At 36.5% G+C, this 20,075-nt stretch overlaps 1 protein-coding gene across 4 annotated transcripts in view; it reads right to left on the bottom strand.

Moving 5' to 3' along the window:
* The window catches only part of STRN3 (striatin 3), a 52,295-nt gene that overhangs the window by 24,198 nt on the left and 8,022 nt on the right, over positions 1-20,075 (bottom strand). For 2 of the 4 annotated variants that reach the window (XM_070756021.1, XM_070756048.1), the window contains exons 2-8: positions 12,766-12,869; positions 10,259-10,332; positions 8,346-8,427; positions 5,176-5,355; positions 4,452-4,584; positions 3,898-4,039; positions 744-854 (exon numbers count right to left, since the gene is read on the bottom strand). In XM_070756021.1, the coding sequence (XP_070612122.1) occupies positions 744-854; positions 3,898-4,039; positions 4,452-4,584; positions 5,176-5,355; positions 8,346-8,427; positions 10,259-10,332; positions 12,766-12,869 (826 nt within the window). Of the gene's footprint in view, positions 1-743; positions 855-3,897; positions 4,040-4,451; positions 4,585-5,175; positions 5,356-8,345; positions 8,428-10,258; positions 10,333-12,293; positions 12,420-12,765; positions 12,870-20,075 lie in introns of those variants that run through there. The other 2 variants (XM_070756038.1, XM_070756029.1) reach the window with 2 other exon arrangements.

Here is a 20,075-nt window from a genome sequence, read left to right as displayed (position 1 = left end):
TCACTGCTAATTTAATTTTTATTTCAGAATTGCATAAATTAAGGGGAAATTAAGGGAAACAAATGATCAGACTCCTTGTAGCAATGCTGCAGAGTAGCAGAAGAGATTCCTTTTGTTTGTACCAAATCACTAAATCAAATCAAATCAAATCCATCATTCTCCTCTCCAACAAATCTGTCCTATCCCTAGATTTGTTTCCCAAATGAATGTCAACTACAAAATAAACCTGCATTCCATGCAATTTCTGCAGACAGCAATAGCTGTAAGAAGTATACAAACTCTGATTTGTTGCACATACGTAGAAGGTCAGGAAGGAAAGTAATTGGGGATGACCACTTGCAATACTATAAGATAATCTCAAACTTGTGGATTATTAAAAACACTCAGTATTAATTTTTCTTCTTTTTATAACTCCTTAAAAAACAAGTAAAATTTTAAATGTCTGGCAACTATAGTCAGAAGTAACATTATTAGCATTTGGAAGGAATTTACAATCATTGCTGCCATTTCCCTGGACAACTCCAAAGTAAAACAACTTCTTCCCCTTCTGACATTCCTCTCCCCAGTGTAAATTGAAAATAATTTATCTTCAGAAATTATGATTTCCAGATTTATCAGACAGAAAGTTAAAGTTGGTTGCCCCCCAAATAGCAAAATGTTAAAATGGAGTGGAAAGATGAGAACATACATTGTTTTCCACATGATGTCAGAAAATTGTTTCAAGATTCAGAATCTGCACTTACTCTTTACCCCTTTCTTCCCCTTTCGTTCCTTCTTGTACTGTTCCTTCAGTTTACTTATTAGTCCCTGGTCTACATCCCAAACCTCAGCAGTTGGGGAGAGGTCATCTTTGTCTACATGCAACATATTATTAAAAGAAAAATAAATCAACAATTGGGAATGCAAACTATTTGTGAGCGTTACAGGTTAATCGATAAAAAGTGTTATTCAAAAACATTCCAGTACTTTAAAGGTGCAGTTTCTTGTACTGTTTGGTACAATGCTTCCAACTGTCATTTTATGGTAATTGGTCTAGTATAAAGAAGAAATTTGAATGTCTTCCTTATTCAATTATATGAAATTAATTGATTAAAACTGATGTATGCAATTACTGCAACTTTAGTAAGACATTATTTACAAATTATTCAGGCAGACTTAAATAAGCAAATAAATTTATTTCATGCAATACCATTTAGGAAGTGCAAACTGAATTCTGAAACCATGCATTTCCCCTCTATTCTTAATTTCCATGCAATGATATCTAGTAGCTTCAAAATAAATCCAGCAATGAAGGTAATAGAAAGTATTCTTCTATTAAGATTATTAAAAAGAATAATATAACCAAGATAGTTTGGCATATTGTAGGACATCTTCAAACTTTTTATTTATTGAACTCTCCTTTTTATTCACCACAATCCAACCAGCCATAGCAAATGAAGGACAGCAGAGAATGATGGTTGAAATAGACTTGTGTAAATTCATAATCAATGCTTGAATGTTTGTCCCTTTAAGCCCATAAACATGTTTTACTTGGAAGTCTCATTGGAAAAAGAATAACAGTTTGGGATTTTCCTCAATTATTTACAATACTGAAGCTAGCGTTAATTATTTTATTTTATTTTATTTCTACCTGCTAACAAGCATGAGCTAAATGGAAAAGAATAAGATGAAAGCTTTAATATTGTCTTAGCTTACTTGGAACTAAGTTTACTGAACTCAGCACTGCTTACTTCCAACCACAATAAAATCAGAATACTAATAAAATATTTTGAAAAAGAAATTTCACATCTAAGACACTTTGAATAAAATGAGATCATTAAAATATTTCATAAATAGTTAAGGCTTAGTTCATTTTATGTCCGTATTAACAAGATGGTTCAGACTTTCAAGTTAACAGTAATTCGTGAATCTATTATGTTAGTTCTAGGAAACTAAAACTTTCTGTGAGATAGAATTATAGCCATTATAGCCGCCCCGAGAGGGGCGGCATACAAGCCCAATAAATAAATAAATACTTCTTGAGTGGTACTGTTTGCCCTCTAAATTAGAAATAACCTCCTAATGTCACTTAAGGAAGAAAAATATGAAAAATATGAAAAATAAGTTCAAAATTCTTGTCTAATAGCACTATGCTATACTTATATGACACTGCTATGTACTTAATAGGGATTAAACTATTAACAACAAAAATTTACAAGGAGGCAAAATACACAAACTATTGAAATCAGTTATTTTCAACTTCCTAACCTCTTTTTATGTAGATTATTATTAATGATGGAATGGGAAATTTGTTTAATGAATACATCACTGTTTTGCAAATATAACTGAACTAGTCTCTACTCAATAGGTAAAAATTGTTTTTTAATAGGAAAATATAAATTCACTAAATTCATTCTTACTTATCTCTCATGAGCCAGAAGGACAATTTCATTATCTTAGAGGAAGTAATCAACTTATGCAATTGTGAATAATAATAATAATAATAATAATAATAATAATAATAATATTAATTATGCACATGTTGATTTATACACGAATTGAAGAAATCATGTGAAATAATAACAAATCCAATGGTCTATATAATATTAAGGGAATTTAGTAGATGGAGAACTTCCCAACACCTTAACAAGTCTTTTCTTAATCAGGCAGGCTAGAAAGAACAGTGGAAAGGTCTTGTTCCACTTATCCCTTACATAAGTACTTTTCTAGATGCAATCCAAAGTATTGTTTCCTGCCCAATCAGGGGGTTGGACTAGAAGATCTTCAAGAACCCTTCCAACTCTGTTGTTATTATTACTATTATTCAACTTAAGTATAAAATGTTGTATCAGAAGAAAAAGCAGATCACTGTTAAAATATGCATCTATATCTAACATTAATCCAGCATACTTCCTGCTACCTTTCTCCATCTTACACTTTTACAGAGGATCCCATACATTGCACAATACATATTCTATCCAATAAAGTTTAAATCTAATTTTTAAAAAATACTGCAATTTTTGTATTTCAAATTATATACTTCCTATCATTTCAAGACATCCTCTGAAAAATATCTAGAACTGGAATCTTAAAAATTAGTACAATAATATTAATATATTTGTTCTATTTGGTTGTGTTTTCACCTCTTTTGAAAATAACTTGGAGGTTAATAAAAACAAAGAATATGGATTTGAAAAAATAAAAATATAGCCATTTCCTATTGCTTTACAAATACTGTACAGGTCTCCAACAATCCATTGCAGGAAAAGAAATTCACATTAAAAGCATTTTTGCATACAACTGAGCTCCACTGACAATACATTAAACTTTTGGAAAGGGCATGAAAAACAGAACCTCATAGGTAATCAAAGATTTACTCTTTCAATTGACTGCTAGGCAGCATTTTGAGTGTTTCAAAAAACAGTGAAGGGTATTTTTGTTAATGGTGATCTACGGAATGGGTAAATTTGTTTAATTTAAAAAACACAACATTTTAACAAGATCCATCAATTTCAGTGGAAATTTAATGTAAGCATGCATTACGAAAAATGTTTCTAACAATTATTTTCCATGTCAACATGTAATGCCCTGTATTTTGTGCAAATTTGAATGTCTAAAATAATTGACTGCCAGTGTTATTAATTAAGGAGTGCATTAAATACACTGCCTTATATAATAACTTTGTTTTAAACAATAATCTAAGATATACAAAACAAACCTGTATAATCAAAATGATTTGACAAAGGTATATTTTACTTGTGCAAGAAGAAAACAGTAGGATGAAAAATTAAAATAACAATCAAAATTAAAATGCTTAAACATATCACAAAGAAAAGATAATACAAATTTAAATTAATATAATTGAAATATGTATGTTTTTCTTTCAATTTTTTTTGTTTTCCTTTTCATGTTTCTTACCCCATTCTGTCCCATCCCCTGAACTCCGTGCTTCTCCTGCTCCCTCTCCATCTTCTGCTGTTACTAAGAAATCAAATTCTTTCAAAGCTTCTTCTGTGTCTGGGTCATCAGTAAGATCAGCAGCTAGTCCTTCATTTCCAACCTACAAGTCAGTTTTGATAGCAACACTATTAAAGATTCTATCATTCATAGGATAGTTTTATGCAGTCTTCTCTTTCTCTTTCGTAGAATTGTCAAAGGATGGGTTATTCTGTTTAAATGTTTTTTTTATCCATCATGCACCAACAGCCCCATTAACATGATTATGACAGATAAAAATAATGCCGCAGTACAGAATTAGCCGCCAGATAAATATAATTAGAATTAAGCATTTATCAACACCATTTCCCCCTCCACATTCATGCCTATCCAAGGTATTGATAACAAAAATATGAAAAATATTAAGGCTTGCTTTCTCTATTCCATTTTATTATAATAGTTCTCTACACAAAAAAACAAAAATAACAGAATCTTTAAAATAACAATAGTTAATAAAACTGTTTGGTCTTTTTTACTTTGTGCTTTTTATTTATCCGATGTTTTGCTTTTCCTTCTGTAATATCTTCTATAATATCATTCTCTTCCTCTTCATCACTATCATCTGCATTTTCCAAAAAATTAAATGTTTCAAGAACATCACTGGGGTTTCTACAAAAGAAAATAACTTGCAATATCAGAAATAGCTGTGATCTCTTTTTGAATTAAGACTCAATTATTTGATCTCAAGAGAAAATAAATTTATTTATAATTCATAGACCCCAAGGAAACTATGTATATTATTTTTTTAAAGGTCTGATTGTAATATTTTCATATTTAAATGCCATTAAGGACAAAAAATTAAATTGTATGTACTTTTTAATACACAAAATGTTAGTTTAGTTGTCACATAATAAAGATTTTTAGAGAATAAACAATTTTAGCCATGAAATAGTATGGCTATTATGTAGTTATAATTGCATGAATATAATGATAGAAGCATAGTAATAAACTCTTTCCTTCCACAAATTCTTGAATATTAGCCTAATTTATGCAGGTGCAGAATTTATCTCAGATGAGATATAAAGTTTTCTTTTTAAAATAAAAATAGGTACATCTTTCTAATCAAAGACAACCATATATCTTTTTAGTTTTGTGTAAAAATAACATTTTTAAAGAAAACTACACCGTGCAAACAAATTAGTATCAGATATATCTTCGAAAGCAGTCATTTATGCTAAAAATTTGTATTAGTTTGCCTACCTTTTCATGTCTTGTCCCTTTTGTTTTGATGTGGGAGATTCTCCTCCATTAAGAATCTGTTCCAATTTTTTTGTCTCCACTGAGCCATTTGGTTCTGAATTGGAAAGCCCAAGTAAAGATCTCACCCTCTGTGATCGTACATCCAATATTGTATCTGTGTAACCTACTTCCTGAAGATATCTAAAAAATAAAAGTAGAATTGTAGTCACGCACACACACAATCCACCAGTGAGCCTTTAAAATGTTCTGTATAGCAGTTTAAAATACAGCTATTATTAACAAATTGTTTAAGAATATCCTAAAGCTCATGGCACTGCCTTTTGGTTCTAGAAGGGGCATTGGTCTTATCTGATACGCCTCTTCTCATCAGGTGGAGCCATCATTCAGGATGGGTTGTCCTCGTCCACTCAGAATGAGGACCGAGTCTGTTACTTTTTGCTGGATCTGCCCTCCTAGGACCCAGCTGTGACGAGACCAAAGAAGCAGACTTGACGTGGCTATCAACATGCAGAGTCAAATATAAGAAGTCCAAAAAAGGGCAGATGCCGGCTAATTTGCTCTTGTATCAGTCTCAACCAAAATAAGGAAAAGCGAGCAAAAATGGAAGCTGAAGACAATGCCCAAATTGCCTATGTGGCCGCCTGGTGAGCCTTGATAAGGGCCTGCTTCGTTCTCTTGTCTTCCGGTCTCAGCAACTCCTCTGATTCACCTGGCCTAGCTGTGGTGCTATGAAGGACAAGCACTGGAGCATCCACCAAGTGGACATTGAGAAGTGAAGCTAACTCTGGAGCCACATTAAAGTGCTTGCAGTCAAGGGAGGAAGCTGTAGGGCCTGATGCTGAGGACTTCCACTGCCTTTTGACATTGTCTAAGAAAAACTGTGATGCTGGAACGAAGTCCACCTTCGGAGAGAACTCGGCAAACAGTGGGTCGAAATGCGTGGATGAAGAGTCAGGATTCCTTTGTGTCATAATAATTCCAACCCCACAGGTGGTTTTGAAAACAAAAAGACTTCTGAGGAGGCACAAAATGGCCATCGGAGCTGTTCCAATTGAAAAGGAGGTCACAAGATGACCACTGCAAGTGTGTTCAGTTGAAAAGAGGGCACAAAATAGCAACTCCTCTGTTCCTTATGTAAACAAGGATCCAAAATGGCCACCACAATTGGTAGATGAGGACAAAAATTGTGGGCTGTAAAGGAGCTAAAGCCACTGATTCAGATCAGGGCAAGCCCTGTTGTATCGAGGCACCCGAAGCTAGCTGGAGACATAAGGTCCAAAAGGCCACTTCTGGGCCAGTGATTGAGGCTGCGTGAGCTGAGGCTCCAGCGTACTTCCAGGCCTCTAAACAAGCTGCCAACGGAAAAATGGCGCCCAAGCTGAGACGATGTCAGGGCTGCCCGAGTGAGAGCACCAGCGCCTACTCTGGCCCCTGTAATTAGCCGAAACAGGTGGGAATGAATTGTCCACCCCAGCAGCAGCAAGGCAGGAGACAGAGCAAGTAAGGGGAAGGCGATCAGGCGAACCCGCCAGTCTGGTGGTGGGAGCCAGAATGGAAGACCATGGTATCCTTCTACGCCGGCTGGAGGGGTTGGGAGTGGGAGGCACTGTTCTTCAGTGGTTCTCCTCCTACTTCTCCGGTCGGTCGCAGTCTGTGTTAGTGGGGGGTCAGAGGTCGACCTCTAGGTCTCTCCCTTGTGGGGTGCCTCAGGGGTCGGTCCTCTCCCCCCTGCTATTTAATATCTACATGAAACCGCTGGATGAGATCATCCAAGTGCATGGGGTGAGGTATCATCAATATGCCGATGATACCCAGTTATACATCTCCACCCCACGTCCAGTCAACGAAGCAGTGGAAGTGATGTGGCGGTGCCTGGAGGCTGTTGGGGCCTGGATGGGTGTCAACAAACTCAAACTCAACCCAGGCAAGACGGAGTGGCTGTGGGTCTTGCCTCCTAAGGACAATTCCATCTGTCCGTCCATTACCCTGTGGGGAGAATCATTGACCCCCTCAGAGAGGGTTCGCAACTTGGGCGTCCTCCTCAATCCACAGCTCACATTAGAGAAACATCTTTCAGCTGTGGCGAGGGGGGCATTTGCCCAGGTTCTCCTGGTGCACCAGTTGCGACCCTATTTGGACCGGGAGTCACTGCTCACAGTCACTCATGCCCTCATCACCTCGAAGCTCGACTACTGTAACGCTCTCTACATGGGGCTACATTTGAAAAGTGTTCGGAAACTTCAGATCGTGCAGAATGCAGCTGCGAGAGCAATCATGGGATTTCCCAAATATGCCCATGTTACACCAACACTCCGCAGTCTGCATTGGTTGCCGATCAGTTTCCGGTCACAATTCAAAGTGCTGGTTATGACCTATAAAGCCCTTCATGGCACCAGACCAGATTATCTCAGGGACCGCCTTCTGTTGTACGAATCCCAGCGACCAGTTAGGTCGCACAGAGTGTGTCTTCTCTGGGTCCTGTCAACTAAACAATGCCGCTTGGCAGGACCCAGGGGAAGAGCCTTCTCTGTGGTGGCCCTGGCCCTCTGGAACCAACTCCCCCCAGAAATTAGAATTGCCCCCACCGTCCTTGCCTTTCGTAAGCTACTTAAAACCCACCTCTGCCGCCAGGCATGGGGGAATTAAGATACTCTTTCCCCCCTAGGCCTTTACAATTTTATGCATGGTATGTCTGTATGTATGTTTGGTTTTTATATTAATGGGTTTTTAATCGTTTTTAGTATTGGATTATTATTGTACGCTGTCTTATTATTGCTGTTAGCTGCCCCGAGTCTCCAGAGAGGGACGGCATACAAATCCAATAAATGAATGAATGAATGAATGAATGATTGATTGATTGATTGATTGATTGATTGAATGAATGAATGAATTATTGAATGAATCCAGCAAAAAGTAACAGACACGGTCCTCATTCTGAGTAGATGAGGACAACCCACCCTGAATGATGGCTCCACCCACAATGGAGAAAGGTAATTCGCATTAGGTTTTTAGGTAAATCTATTCCAAGAAAAAAAATTCCCTAACATTTATTTTAGGTTAATTGCTAAATACAGTACTAAGTCCAAGCAAGCATACACAACCACATCAGAACCTATATACTTATGCTTCAATGTACAATGACCTTCAACACAATATAATATGATACTTACTGTCTTAGTAACTGTCTCCCTTGTTTCCAAGTTAGCTGACTATTATGAGGCACTGTAGGAACCTCTGTATCTTTGGTTTCTTCTGAAACACAATAAAATTGATTGATTGATTAGATAGATAGATAGATAGATAGATAGATAGATAGATAGATAGATAGATAGAGATAGACAGACAGACAGACAGACAGACAGACAGATTATGTGCCATCAAGACACTGTTAACTCTCAGTGATCTGAAAAAAATAATAACTCTGTTATTAGACCCACTCCCTACTCAAGAAGGAGACCTATACCATTTCAGACAAATGGTTGTTCTGTCTGTTCTTAAAAGTCTCCAATGATGGAGCACCCACAATTTATTTTTGGCATATCGGTAGATGTTTAAGAGTGAGGGAAAAGTTACCAGGTGCACATAATATTTATAATTCCAGGTTATATATGATATTCCATTTGAATGGAAAGCTATATTTGCTGAGAGATACGTTCCTTATGAATATCAAAATTTATATTTACATAGGACTAAAGAATGGAATGTTCTCTTGATAGCTGATAGTAACATAAGCAAAAAACCCCACCATAGGCATTTGTCATCTTTAACTTCTTAAACTGCGTATCAACTTTTGATCAGCTTTCTGATTAATTTACTTAATCCACCTTTTTAAAAAACCTGGTGATTTTACTTTTGGTTCCATACTTTTTTTATTACTGTTCCTGAGGAATAACATGAACCTTGGCTTGTTCACAGATAATATGATAAATGGCTTATATCAAAAATAAGAAAACTTGAAACAAAAAAGGAACTATGGGGGTGAAGAAACATAGAACGTAAAGATTGGAAGCAATCTTGGAGAACATCCCATTCCCCTGCCAATTGTAGGAATGCATTATTACAATATTTCTTATAGCGATTTAACCTTGGTTTAAATATTTACAATGAAGAAAACTCCAACCTCCCCATGTGACTTGCGCTACTCTTTTTTTTTACCTTTAAGAAACATACTCTGATTTCCAACAGATTTTTTAAAAAACGCATTGGTTCCTACCATGTCTTTTACAACAAACCAAAATATTTGAAGAGAGTCATCATATTTGTCCCCAATATACACTTTTTTAGTCTAAATAGGCCTTTGCATTAAACCTTACTTCAAGTTTTCCTTCTAAGACATTTACATTTGGTTGTCCTCAGCTGGACATGCTTTATTGTGTCATTGTCCTTCATTAAAGTGGGGATAGACACAGTACTGTATTCTAAAAGTGATATGACCAATGCAAATATCGCAAATTGCTACTGACAATCCTATCTATTTATAGAAAAGGAATATGTTTAATGTGTTGGGCTAAAAAAATATACTACCGTATTTTTCACAGTATAAGACACACCTTTCCCCCCTTAAAAGAGGCTGAAAATTTGGGTGTACCTTATACTCTGAATGTAGCTTTTTCAAAGCTTTCCCCCCCCCAACCCTAATGAGGTGCTAACGATCTTCCTGCTTGCAGACTTCTTTCCTGAAGTTTTTTTCCCAGTCCTGTCTTTGCAGGCTTGTTTTCATTGCTATTCCACCCCAAAAGGTTTTTTCAGCCCCAACCACAGAATAAAATGGTGTGCTGAAGCTGACCAGACTAAGGATGCTAGCCAGATGAATACCTGGTCGGTAGATCCCCCCCCCCATATTTTCCTCCCCCAAAACTAAGGTGCATCTTATACTCTGGTGCATCTTATAATCTGAAAAATACAGTATCTAGAGGTCTATGGAAATTATCAGTTATCCAGGTCATGGTTGTTTCAAAGGTGCTTTCAAGAGGCCATTGGGCTTTATGATTTTTCTTTGCAATATTGATTGTAAAGGCTAATTTTGGTATAAAAGACGAACAAATGAATATAAGCTAAATACAAGTTATAAATAGATTTTTACCTGATTCAAAAGTTGGCATTTTCAAGTCACTTTGATTCAATTCTGTGCCATATTTTAGTTTATGATATTTTGCCCTTAAAAGAAAAACATATAACCAGTAAATAAAATTTAGATTTGCATTTTCCTTACAACATTCATACAAAGATGTATGTTTAATCCTTGCACTCTTGTAAATTAAGATAACAGGTATGTGGATACTGTATGTGGGTAGCTATAGCAACAATCTGTTTACAGTGATCCCCCGATCATTGCGAGGGTTCCGTTCCAGGACCCCTCGCAATGATCGGTTTTGCGCGAAGTAGCGCTGCGAAAGTAAAAACACCATCTGCGCATGCGCAGATGGTGTTTTTACTTCCCAGCAGCGAGGAGCCGAAGATTGGGGTTTCCCCCAACTCCTCGCTGCTGCCGCGCCCGCCGCTTGTCCGCCGCCTGCCTGCCCGCGCGCGCGCCCTTCGCCCGCCCACGCCGTTCGCTTGCGCCGCTGGGAAGCGGCGCTGGGGGTCTTACCGGCCGCCCACTCCTCGCTGCTGCCGCGCCTGCTGCTTGTCCGCCGCCTGCCTGCCCGCGCGCCCGCCCTTCGCCCGCCCACGCCGTTCACTCGCGCCGCGACTCAGTTGGGAAGCCGCGTGGCTGTTTTAAAACGTCGCCGCCGGCATGGGGGGCTTCCTAGCAGCCCCCCAAACCCGGGTTGGGGGTCCGGGGGGTGCTGGCAAGCCCCCCATGCCGGCGGCGACGTTTTAAAACAGCTGCGCGGCTTCCCAACTGAGTCGCGGCGCGAGCGAACCCGGGTGGCCGGGCGAGCAGCGAGCGAACGGCGGGTGGCCGGGCGAAGGGCGGGCGAGCGGCGAACGGCGGGCGAGCGGGTGCTGGGGGGGGGCCTTTAAACAAGCAGAAGATTTATGGTGGCTTTCCATTTTAATTATGTCTGGATGCAGGATTTCCTTGGGCTTAAGCTGCAATCACCCACAAAGCTTGGGCTTAAGCTGCAATCACCCACCCTCCCGCCAGCAAGAGGGGGAAGACCCAGGGAAGCCGCCCAGCAGCTGATCTGCCCGGCGCCATCTACGCATGCGTGGCCATAGAAAAAAAGGGCACGCATGCGCAGATGGTGTTTGTACTTCCGGGTTGAAAAATCGCCATATAGCCGTTTCGCAATGATCGGGATCGCAATACCCGGGGGATCACTGTACTTGATCTTGACTAATTAAATCACCCATCAGGAGACTGGCCCTATGGTTAAAGGAAATGATCAATGTCACCATCACTATATATGGCATCCTGTCTGGTAGGATTGGCTGTGAGGTCAGTTTTTCATAAGATTTGTGATCTTTCATATTAAGCTATGTCCAAAAGCTAGTTCTTTCTTGATGTCTAGTGGTAGGGCAGTGTTATCAAAGAAATCAAAATGGTGATCATGATCATGCAATCAAAGTTTTCCCTTTATATGCATATGGACATCAATGACAAATGTTGATTATGATTGCCAAATCTTGATTTTTTTAAACCTTACCCTGTACCCAAGAAAGGTGAAGAAAGGAGAGGAGGGAAATTTTTGCCGGTGATGATTGCTCTTATGAACTTGCATTTGGTCATTAGATAGACTTGGAAATATCAAATAGTGTTTTAATTTGCAAATCTCCTGTTTAATCACTTCTGTGTATACAGGTGTCTAGTGTATTAAACATATTTTAAAAATTTTCTACCATCAAAAAACAAACAGAACCATACATACAACCTACAAAATTACATTTCATTAACTGACCAACATTAAAATAAAAACAATGAGTTATACTGAAAATAAATGTTTAGTCTTTAAATAACTTAATTGATTTTGTCTTCTAAATTAAAAAAGGGTAAATAGACACAAGCAATGGGTTTCAACAGTGTAGTTTAACATAAGGGAATAATCTCAAATCAGACTGTATATGAATTCTTGTTTGAATTTTCAATAACTAAAACAAGTTCATAACAATCTTAGACCATTCACATTGTTATGCTTAAAGCCATGTATGGATATATAAAACAACATCGATACCTTCTACTTGTACCTGGAAAGCAACTCACAAAGCAATAAATATTATGGTTCTCGTATCTTGTACCAATTAGTAGCCTAGCTACCACATTTTCCATCAGCTGGAGCTTCAGAACACTTTTCAAGGGGAATTCTAATGGAGCACATTGAAATAGACAATTTGGGATACAATCAAGGCGGGAAACAAACTTGTTCAGGAATATTAAATAAGTATCAAATTCATTCCTTGTCATAGCCTCCACCCTGTAATTAAGTAATAGTTAATCTGCTGTTTCAGATGGATTAGCTCTATCTTGAACAGGTTGAACCCAAATCTTGGAACAAGAGCACTTCCAACTTAACTGAATTTAGTTCCATATTACTCTTTTTCATTCAGACTAATTTTCAAATTCCACAATTTTCTTCAATTATCAATGTCAAATTAATTAATACAAAAGCATTCTTACTTCCCAATTGAGAAACATGAGATAGATACCTTTCTTGTTTTAATGCATATTCTAACATTTTTATTCTTCTTACTAAATCTTTCTTCAAGTTTTCTTGACCCTTTCTCTCGCCTTGCAAAAATGCTATCCGAGCCTGAAAATACAAAATGGTAACATAGTTATCTTTCATTTGAGTTATGTTTATACAATATATCTCATAATATCTTTTAATTCTATGGTTTACAGTATACCTCTTATAAGAATTTACAAGGATATTATCGACAAAAAGAAAATAATCTGTAGATTGTACTGCTTTGTGATAAATACAATGTTTTGCCAAACTAACTGCCCTTTTCCTAATAAATTATTCTTTTACAGTAAACATGTTCAAAAAGCATTCAAAAACAAGTATGTATTTTAAATCATAAGTCCAGGAAGAGAAATAAAGCAGAAACAATACAATCCTTACAGGAAAACGCAGGGGAACTCTATTCAAGAAGCTCAATAGCATTGAAATGCTTTATTCATCATTATATTACATCAGTTCTTGTTAATCCTATGACATTTAATGAACTGGAATCAGAAAGATTCCAGATAGAAATAAAAGAACCACAGCTTTGTACAAATGCCACACTGTAATTACACAGAAACAAACTTTAAAGTAGCACTTTAGTATACTAGCAGTCCCTATGGTGAAATTTCATTATGTTGAAGTTTTAAGGAACATGTCAATCAATGAAACTTGCTCAATTGCTTTGGTTGAAAAGTACAAAACACAACAGCACTTACGGCAATAGAGCATTTTCATTCCTTTACCCCTAATATCACACAAAAATATCTTCTGAAATTTGGAGAAGGGTTATGGAAAGATTGTACATATATGTATGAGAAAAGCCACCGGCTCAAGGTTGACTCAGCCTTCCATCCTTCTGAGGTGGGTAAAACGAGGACCCGGATTGTGGGGGCAATATGCTGGCTCTGTTAAAAAGTGCTATTGCTAATATATTGTAAGCCGCCTGAGTCTAAGGAGAAGAGCAGTATAAAAATTGAATAAATAAAAATAAATAAAAACGTTGAAAATCTCTGTTGTACAGGTGTCTATCTGACTGTATATGTGGATAGGACTGCAAAAGGATATAAGATTATATGAAAATATATATGGGAGGTTCTGTGTGCATGAGTATATGTTTTAAATCTCTATCATAAGATGTAAATAATAAATTTTGTGCCATAGTGAATTGTGAGACAGTGAATCAGGCATCAAGTGCAAGGACTAGCCCTTTTTTCAGCTCTTGTTGTAACTTTGAGCAGTAATTAAACAAATTGTTGTTAGTCAAGAACTACTCATAAGGAAGTATTTATATGGAAATGGCAACAAATTTGAACATTTAATATAATTTAAATCATAAAGTATCTATAGTGCCTAGCTTTTAGTACACCGTGCATATGAAGTCATGTTACTATTCTTATTCTTAATAATTGATTTCAGTGTGCGATCATTACATTTAAAATGAAATCACTTAGTCATTCAAATTGACATATATTTCATCAGTTTAATTAAATGCAAAATTTAAAATATACTCAATAATCAATAAGGACATCAAGAAGTTGTTGAATGATCTAAAATACTTTTGAGGACATTTCCCTTTTTCCAACAAACTTTATTCCCTTAATTAGGGATATGGATCATGAGTTCAATAGACACTAGAGGGTGCTGCAGCACAATCTTGGGTATTTATTAAATATTTTGAAATAGTTACAATAAGACATTGTAAATAATTAGGTATACATGAATGTGTAAATATTAAAAATTGTGATGTTTATGAACCTCTTAATGAATACCCATGAAACATTATATACAGTGGTACCTCTACTTAAGAACTTAATTCGTTACGTGACCAGGTTCTTAAGTAGAAAAGTTTGTAAGTAGAAGCAATTTTTCCCATAGGAATCAATGTAAAAGCAAATAATGTGTGCAATCCATTAAGAAATAAATAAAGGTTGGAATTTGGGTGGGAGGAGGTACCAGTAAGAGGAGTACTAGCAATATACAGGTATATCTCTCCTTAAGAATGCCTCTACTTAACTCTCTGGGTGTTCTAGATAAGAACTGGGTGTTCAAGATTTTTTTGCCTTTTCTTAAGAACCATTTTCTACTTAAGAACCTGAATCTGCAAACATTTCCCAGGAAATTTGAGAGCGGCACGAAGGTCCGGCCAGTTTCTTGCCATTCCCCCTTTTGATGGCGCTTAAGAAAGCTTTGGTAGTCCAGAGCAAATGAAGCATTTTCCTTTCCTGGGTGCTTGGAGAGGGAATAAATCTCAGCCAGTGCCCAGAGAAAAGAAACGTTCCCTTGGCTTTTTTTAAGCCTTAAAAGTTAAATGCTTTAAGCCTTGGATTTTTTTGATTCCCCTCACCTCACCTTCTTCCTTCGGCAAGGACTGTCCTCCCCCTCTTCTTCTTCCTCCTCCTCCCACCCAAATTCCGAGCTTTTATTTCTTTCCTAATGGGTTTGCAAGCATTATTTGCTTTTACATTGATTCCTATGGGAAAAATTGCTTCTACTTAAGAACCTGGTCATGGAACGAATTAAGTTCTTAAGTAGAGGTACCACTGTACTGCACTTCATTATATTTTGTTATTGTATGAAAACAGTGAGTTTTGTTATCTTTGCAGTTATTTTATTACTTCCCATTTTTAATAATTTAAGCTTTTTTCTGCATTTAAGTTTATCATAGCTTTGTAAAAAAATCACCTCTAAATTTTTGTGTATCTTGAAGCTTTAATATTGCATCTATGCCTAAAGACAATATATAATCTATCCAATCCTATACATGCCTTGCTTCTTGTACCCCCACCCATTAACCCAACTTTATCACAAGATAAAATCATATAGACTGCCCCTTCTGCAATGAATTTATTCACACAATGAATTTATATATTATGAGCACCATTTTAGCCATTGACTATTCACTGCAGAATGAAGCCTCTTCCACATGATTCCAACCAATCAGGTTGGAATCACAATCCTGAGCTTTCTTTTGCCAATTCAGCCTGCATTTATATTTTTATACACACACACGTGTTTATTTTTAAAATGAGACTATTTCTGTGTAGCAATTAAAGATATCAAGCTAAAAACCAGGAAATTATAAATACTAATTCTGACTTAGGTAAAAAACCAACTGGATGACTTTGAGACAATCACTCTCTCAGCCATAGGAAGAATGCAATGGCAAACCAGTTTTGAAAATGTCACCAAGAAAATAGCAATGCTTTGTTTAGACAATCACCGGGAGTCAAAACAAAGGGAGGAAAAGTTTATTTTTAAAAGTTTGTGTATGAATGCATAATGAATGCTAGAAACCACATTCCCTTATGCCCCGTCACCAAAAAAGGTATAGGTCAGGACAAAGAAATGCAGGTATATAAATATGATTGGGTAGTCCATATCTTACCTGGGTTTTTTTTTTAAAAACCAATTTCCTTCTTTTTCTCCTCTGTCTACCATTAGCCCATTCCCCACCCTACCCCGTATTATTGGCACTGAATTATATCTGATTACCATAATAAAGACTTTGAGTACTTGATGCAATGATGTAATAATTACCGTATATACTCGAGTATAAGCCGACCCGAGTATAAGCCGAGGCACCAATTTTTGCCACAAAAACTGGGAAAACGTATTGACCCGAGTATAAGCCGAGGTTAGAAAATGCAGTGGCTACTGGTAACTTATAAAAATGGAAAACAATAAAATTACATTAATTGAGACATGTTTTAGAATATTTATTTTAAAGAAAACCAGTAAACTAGCTCTGTAAATTTAAAAGAGGGTAAACAAATTAACAATATTAACAATAAATTAAAAAGTAAAAAAAGTAGCTCGATCAGGAACAAAGCTAAAACCTAAGAGTTAAAATCCTTCAAAACTGGATTCTTTCTCATCATTAATTGGATTTACATTATTGTTCTGTTTTTATATATGCTGTGAGCCACCCTGAGTCCTTGGAGAGGGATTGCATACAAATCCAATTAAATAAATAAACAAACAAACAAACAAACAAATAAGTGTATCCAAAGAAGAGCTTCAGCATTAGCTGCTGTGAGGTTATCAGCATAGAAAACCAAATAGATAGATAGATAGATAGATAGATAGATAGATAGATAGATAGATAGATAGATAGATAGAAATAGATAGATAGATAGATAGATATAGATAGAAAGATAGATAGACAGAGAGACAGAAAAATAGATAGATAGATAGATAGATAGATAGAAATAGATAGATAGATAGAAATAGATAGATAGATAGATAGATAGATAGATAGATATAGATAGAAAGATAGATAGACAGACAGACAGACAGATAGAAAAATAGATAGATAGATAGATAGATAGATAGATAGATAGAAATAGATACAGATAGATAGATAGATAGATAGAAAGAAAAATAGTTAGATAGAAAAATAGATAGATAGAAATAGATACAGATAGATAGATAGATGATAGATAGATAGACAGATAGATATAAAGATAGACAGACAGATAGAAAAATAGATAGATAGATAGATAGATAGAAAGAAATAGATACAGATAGATAGATAGATAGAAAAATAGATAGATAGAAAAATAGATAGATAGAAAGATAGACAGATAGAAAAAGAATTCCTGTCTAGCTCTGCCTCATAACACATTATTAGATCCTATCCAAGCAAGGACAGCAACTACCACAAAATACCATTTTTTTAAACAGTTTAAATCCTTTCAAAGGAGGGGGAGGAGAATCTGACAGCAGGGGGCCTTTTTAATCCGACTCACCATTGCAAATGGCTGCCTTCTTTGCTTGAGCTAGGGAGAGGAACTACGGCGTGCCAGAGGGGACAAAAGCTGGTGCCTCCTCGCTCTGGCTCAAGCAATGGTGCCCTCGTGTGGTGACTTTGTCAATGACCCGAATATAAGCCGAGGCTGTGTTTTTCAGCCCATTTTTGGGGCTAAAAAACTCGGCTTATACTCGAGTATATACGGTATTTAAAATTACCTAGAGTATATACTCTGTATAAAAATAATTGATCCTCATCTTGCATGCAAAGAAGTTTCACAAATAAACTTTACTCTCTAATTTTCTTCCCACCTTCCCCATCAATAAAATTGGGAGAGGGGGGATGTGATGGGGGAGATAGTTGAGTGGTAAGAAATGGGAGAAAAAGAAAAATTCAATGAATATGAGGCAAAGGGAAGAGGTTAACTGAATAGGGAAGATATAGAAGCCTTGTTATTGTATATCGATAGGCAAAGGCCCCAGGTTTAAATTCCAGTAAAACGAGTGTGGCTACATGATGAAGGCAATTAAGCCCAAAATATATATATATATCCACAGTGTTCCGAAGTGAGGTCTGCAGTCTTTGCAGCTCTTTGTCCATTTTTTTTTACTTTCAACAGTTTCTTCCATTCCTTTCAAGTAACATAAGATAACTCTAGTCCTACTCATAATTATGCAGAGAAAATCTTGAACAATGCATATCTACATTCCTGTGGTGGTGTAAATGTACTAATGAGATAGAAATTATTAAATAAATAATCCCTGAATTTTGAACAATTTCAATAAGTGTACTGTATCTTTAACATAAAAAGTGAGGATTTAAAGATACTAATAGAGAAACGTTTTGAGAAGCAACTTTGCTTACAAATTAAATGATGGCCAAGAGCAACATAAAAATGGCTAAAAGAAATAACTTCTATCTTCAACTATTTCAGCTGGATTATTGTAGAAATGGTTTCCTCTAATGAAAAAGGTAATTTATTATTTGTTTGTTAACATTTATATGCCACCCTTCTAGATTCAGGGTGGTGGACAACAATAAAAATGGCCACAAAGTTAAAAGGCTCCACAATAAAAGTATTCATCCATCATTCAATCGTCAGTAGGCTGGAAGAGAGGTGTTGATATTCAATGACCTTCCCAGGTTTGCAGGCAAAGGCCAAAAAGATTCGCCAACACATTTTACATACCACTGACAAAATCTAAAATATTTTTATACATGAGTTTCCCCAACATTTCTGACTTTGCAGACTGGTGACCTCTGAATTAAACTGCATTTCACTTGCATAGAATCCTGCCTTGCTACTATACTTAACAGACAGTCAAGTCTAATGGAAACTAATTTTAAGACCCAATTTAGTATGCTAAATTTGAAGGTTTATTGTTTACTGAAGGTATCTGTGAAAGGTATTGTATAAAATGTATTAGTTAAAGGATTTTATTAGCCCTTCCATCCCATTTTTAAAAACATGAACAACCGTATGCAGATTTACTCTGAACTAAATCTTACAATTGTAATATTATTTAGCACTCAGTATCAGCCAGAAACTTCATACTGGATTATTTAATAACAAAAATGCTTATACAATATCAGTTACCCGCAATATAAGCGGGTACCTGCGGAGAGGGGTGGCATACAAATTCAATAAATAAATTAATTAATAAATTCAATAAATAAATTAACAAATTCAATAAATAAATTAATAAAATAAATAACTCTGCTCTGCTGAGGAGTTCAATTACATTCCTAAAATCAGTAGTTAGCAATATTTTTGTTTCCTTCTTTAGATCAAACTCAACTTGTGTTGTTTTAATGGTAACAACAGGAAACGTGCCATTTCTTTCTTCTGAGTAAGTTTTAGATTTCTTAACTTAGTCTACAATCCTAGAATTTCCAAACGTGGTGGAAATGACATGTGCAAAATTGAATGGTTCATCTCTGCAATATTCTTTTTCCATCAACCCAGATCAAATGATGGAAAAATGGTGATAGTGGTATTGATCCAAAACACAAAACAAAAGCATCACAAACTATTTCTAAAAGGTATAACCGGGGAAATTCATGGTGTGTGTGTGAAATCTTTTATCTATCCCTCCCTCGAGTGTATGTGTGTGTGTGTGTGTGTACACCCCCCCCCCCCAAAAAAAACCCTTTTTCATATCTGTTTGTAACCTTTAATTAAGTGAAATGGTGAATCATAGGGCAGTCTGCTGCAATGTCAGGGAGGGACTGAGAGATGTGCAATATAATACAAATCAATCAGGGTGCAGATGGGTGCCCAAGATGTGCAGCAAGGATTATGGAGAGTGTGTGACGATGGTGCAACACAGGCTGAGTAGCATGTGGAAGGGTGTGGATCATGGAAGGAGTGTACAGTTACAATGGGAGCTATAGGGGCGATGCAAGGTGTTGCACAGGTCAGGGAGGGTGAGCAAGGTTGTGTGAGTGATTGCAGAAGGACTGGGCAGGGTGCATCTGTAGGATACTTAATTAAGCAACTTGGAAGCTTTCCTCCCAATTTTTGTACAGTATTCATA

The sequence above is a fragment of the Erythrolamprus reginae genome, chromosome 1, assembly GCF_031021105.1.
Source record: "Erythrolamprus reginae isolate rEryReg1 chromosome 1, rEryReg1.hap1, whole genome shotgun sequence".
In the NCBI taxonomy this organism is placed as follows: domain Eukaryota; kingdom Metazoa; phylum Chordata; class Lepidosauria; order Squamata; family Dipsadidae; genus Erythrolamprus; species Erythrolamprus reginae.
Note: the sequence above shows the minus strand (reverse complement) of the source record. Positions and strands in the feature narration are given on the sequence as shown.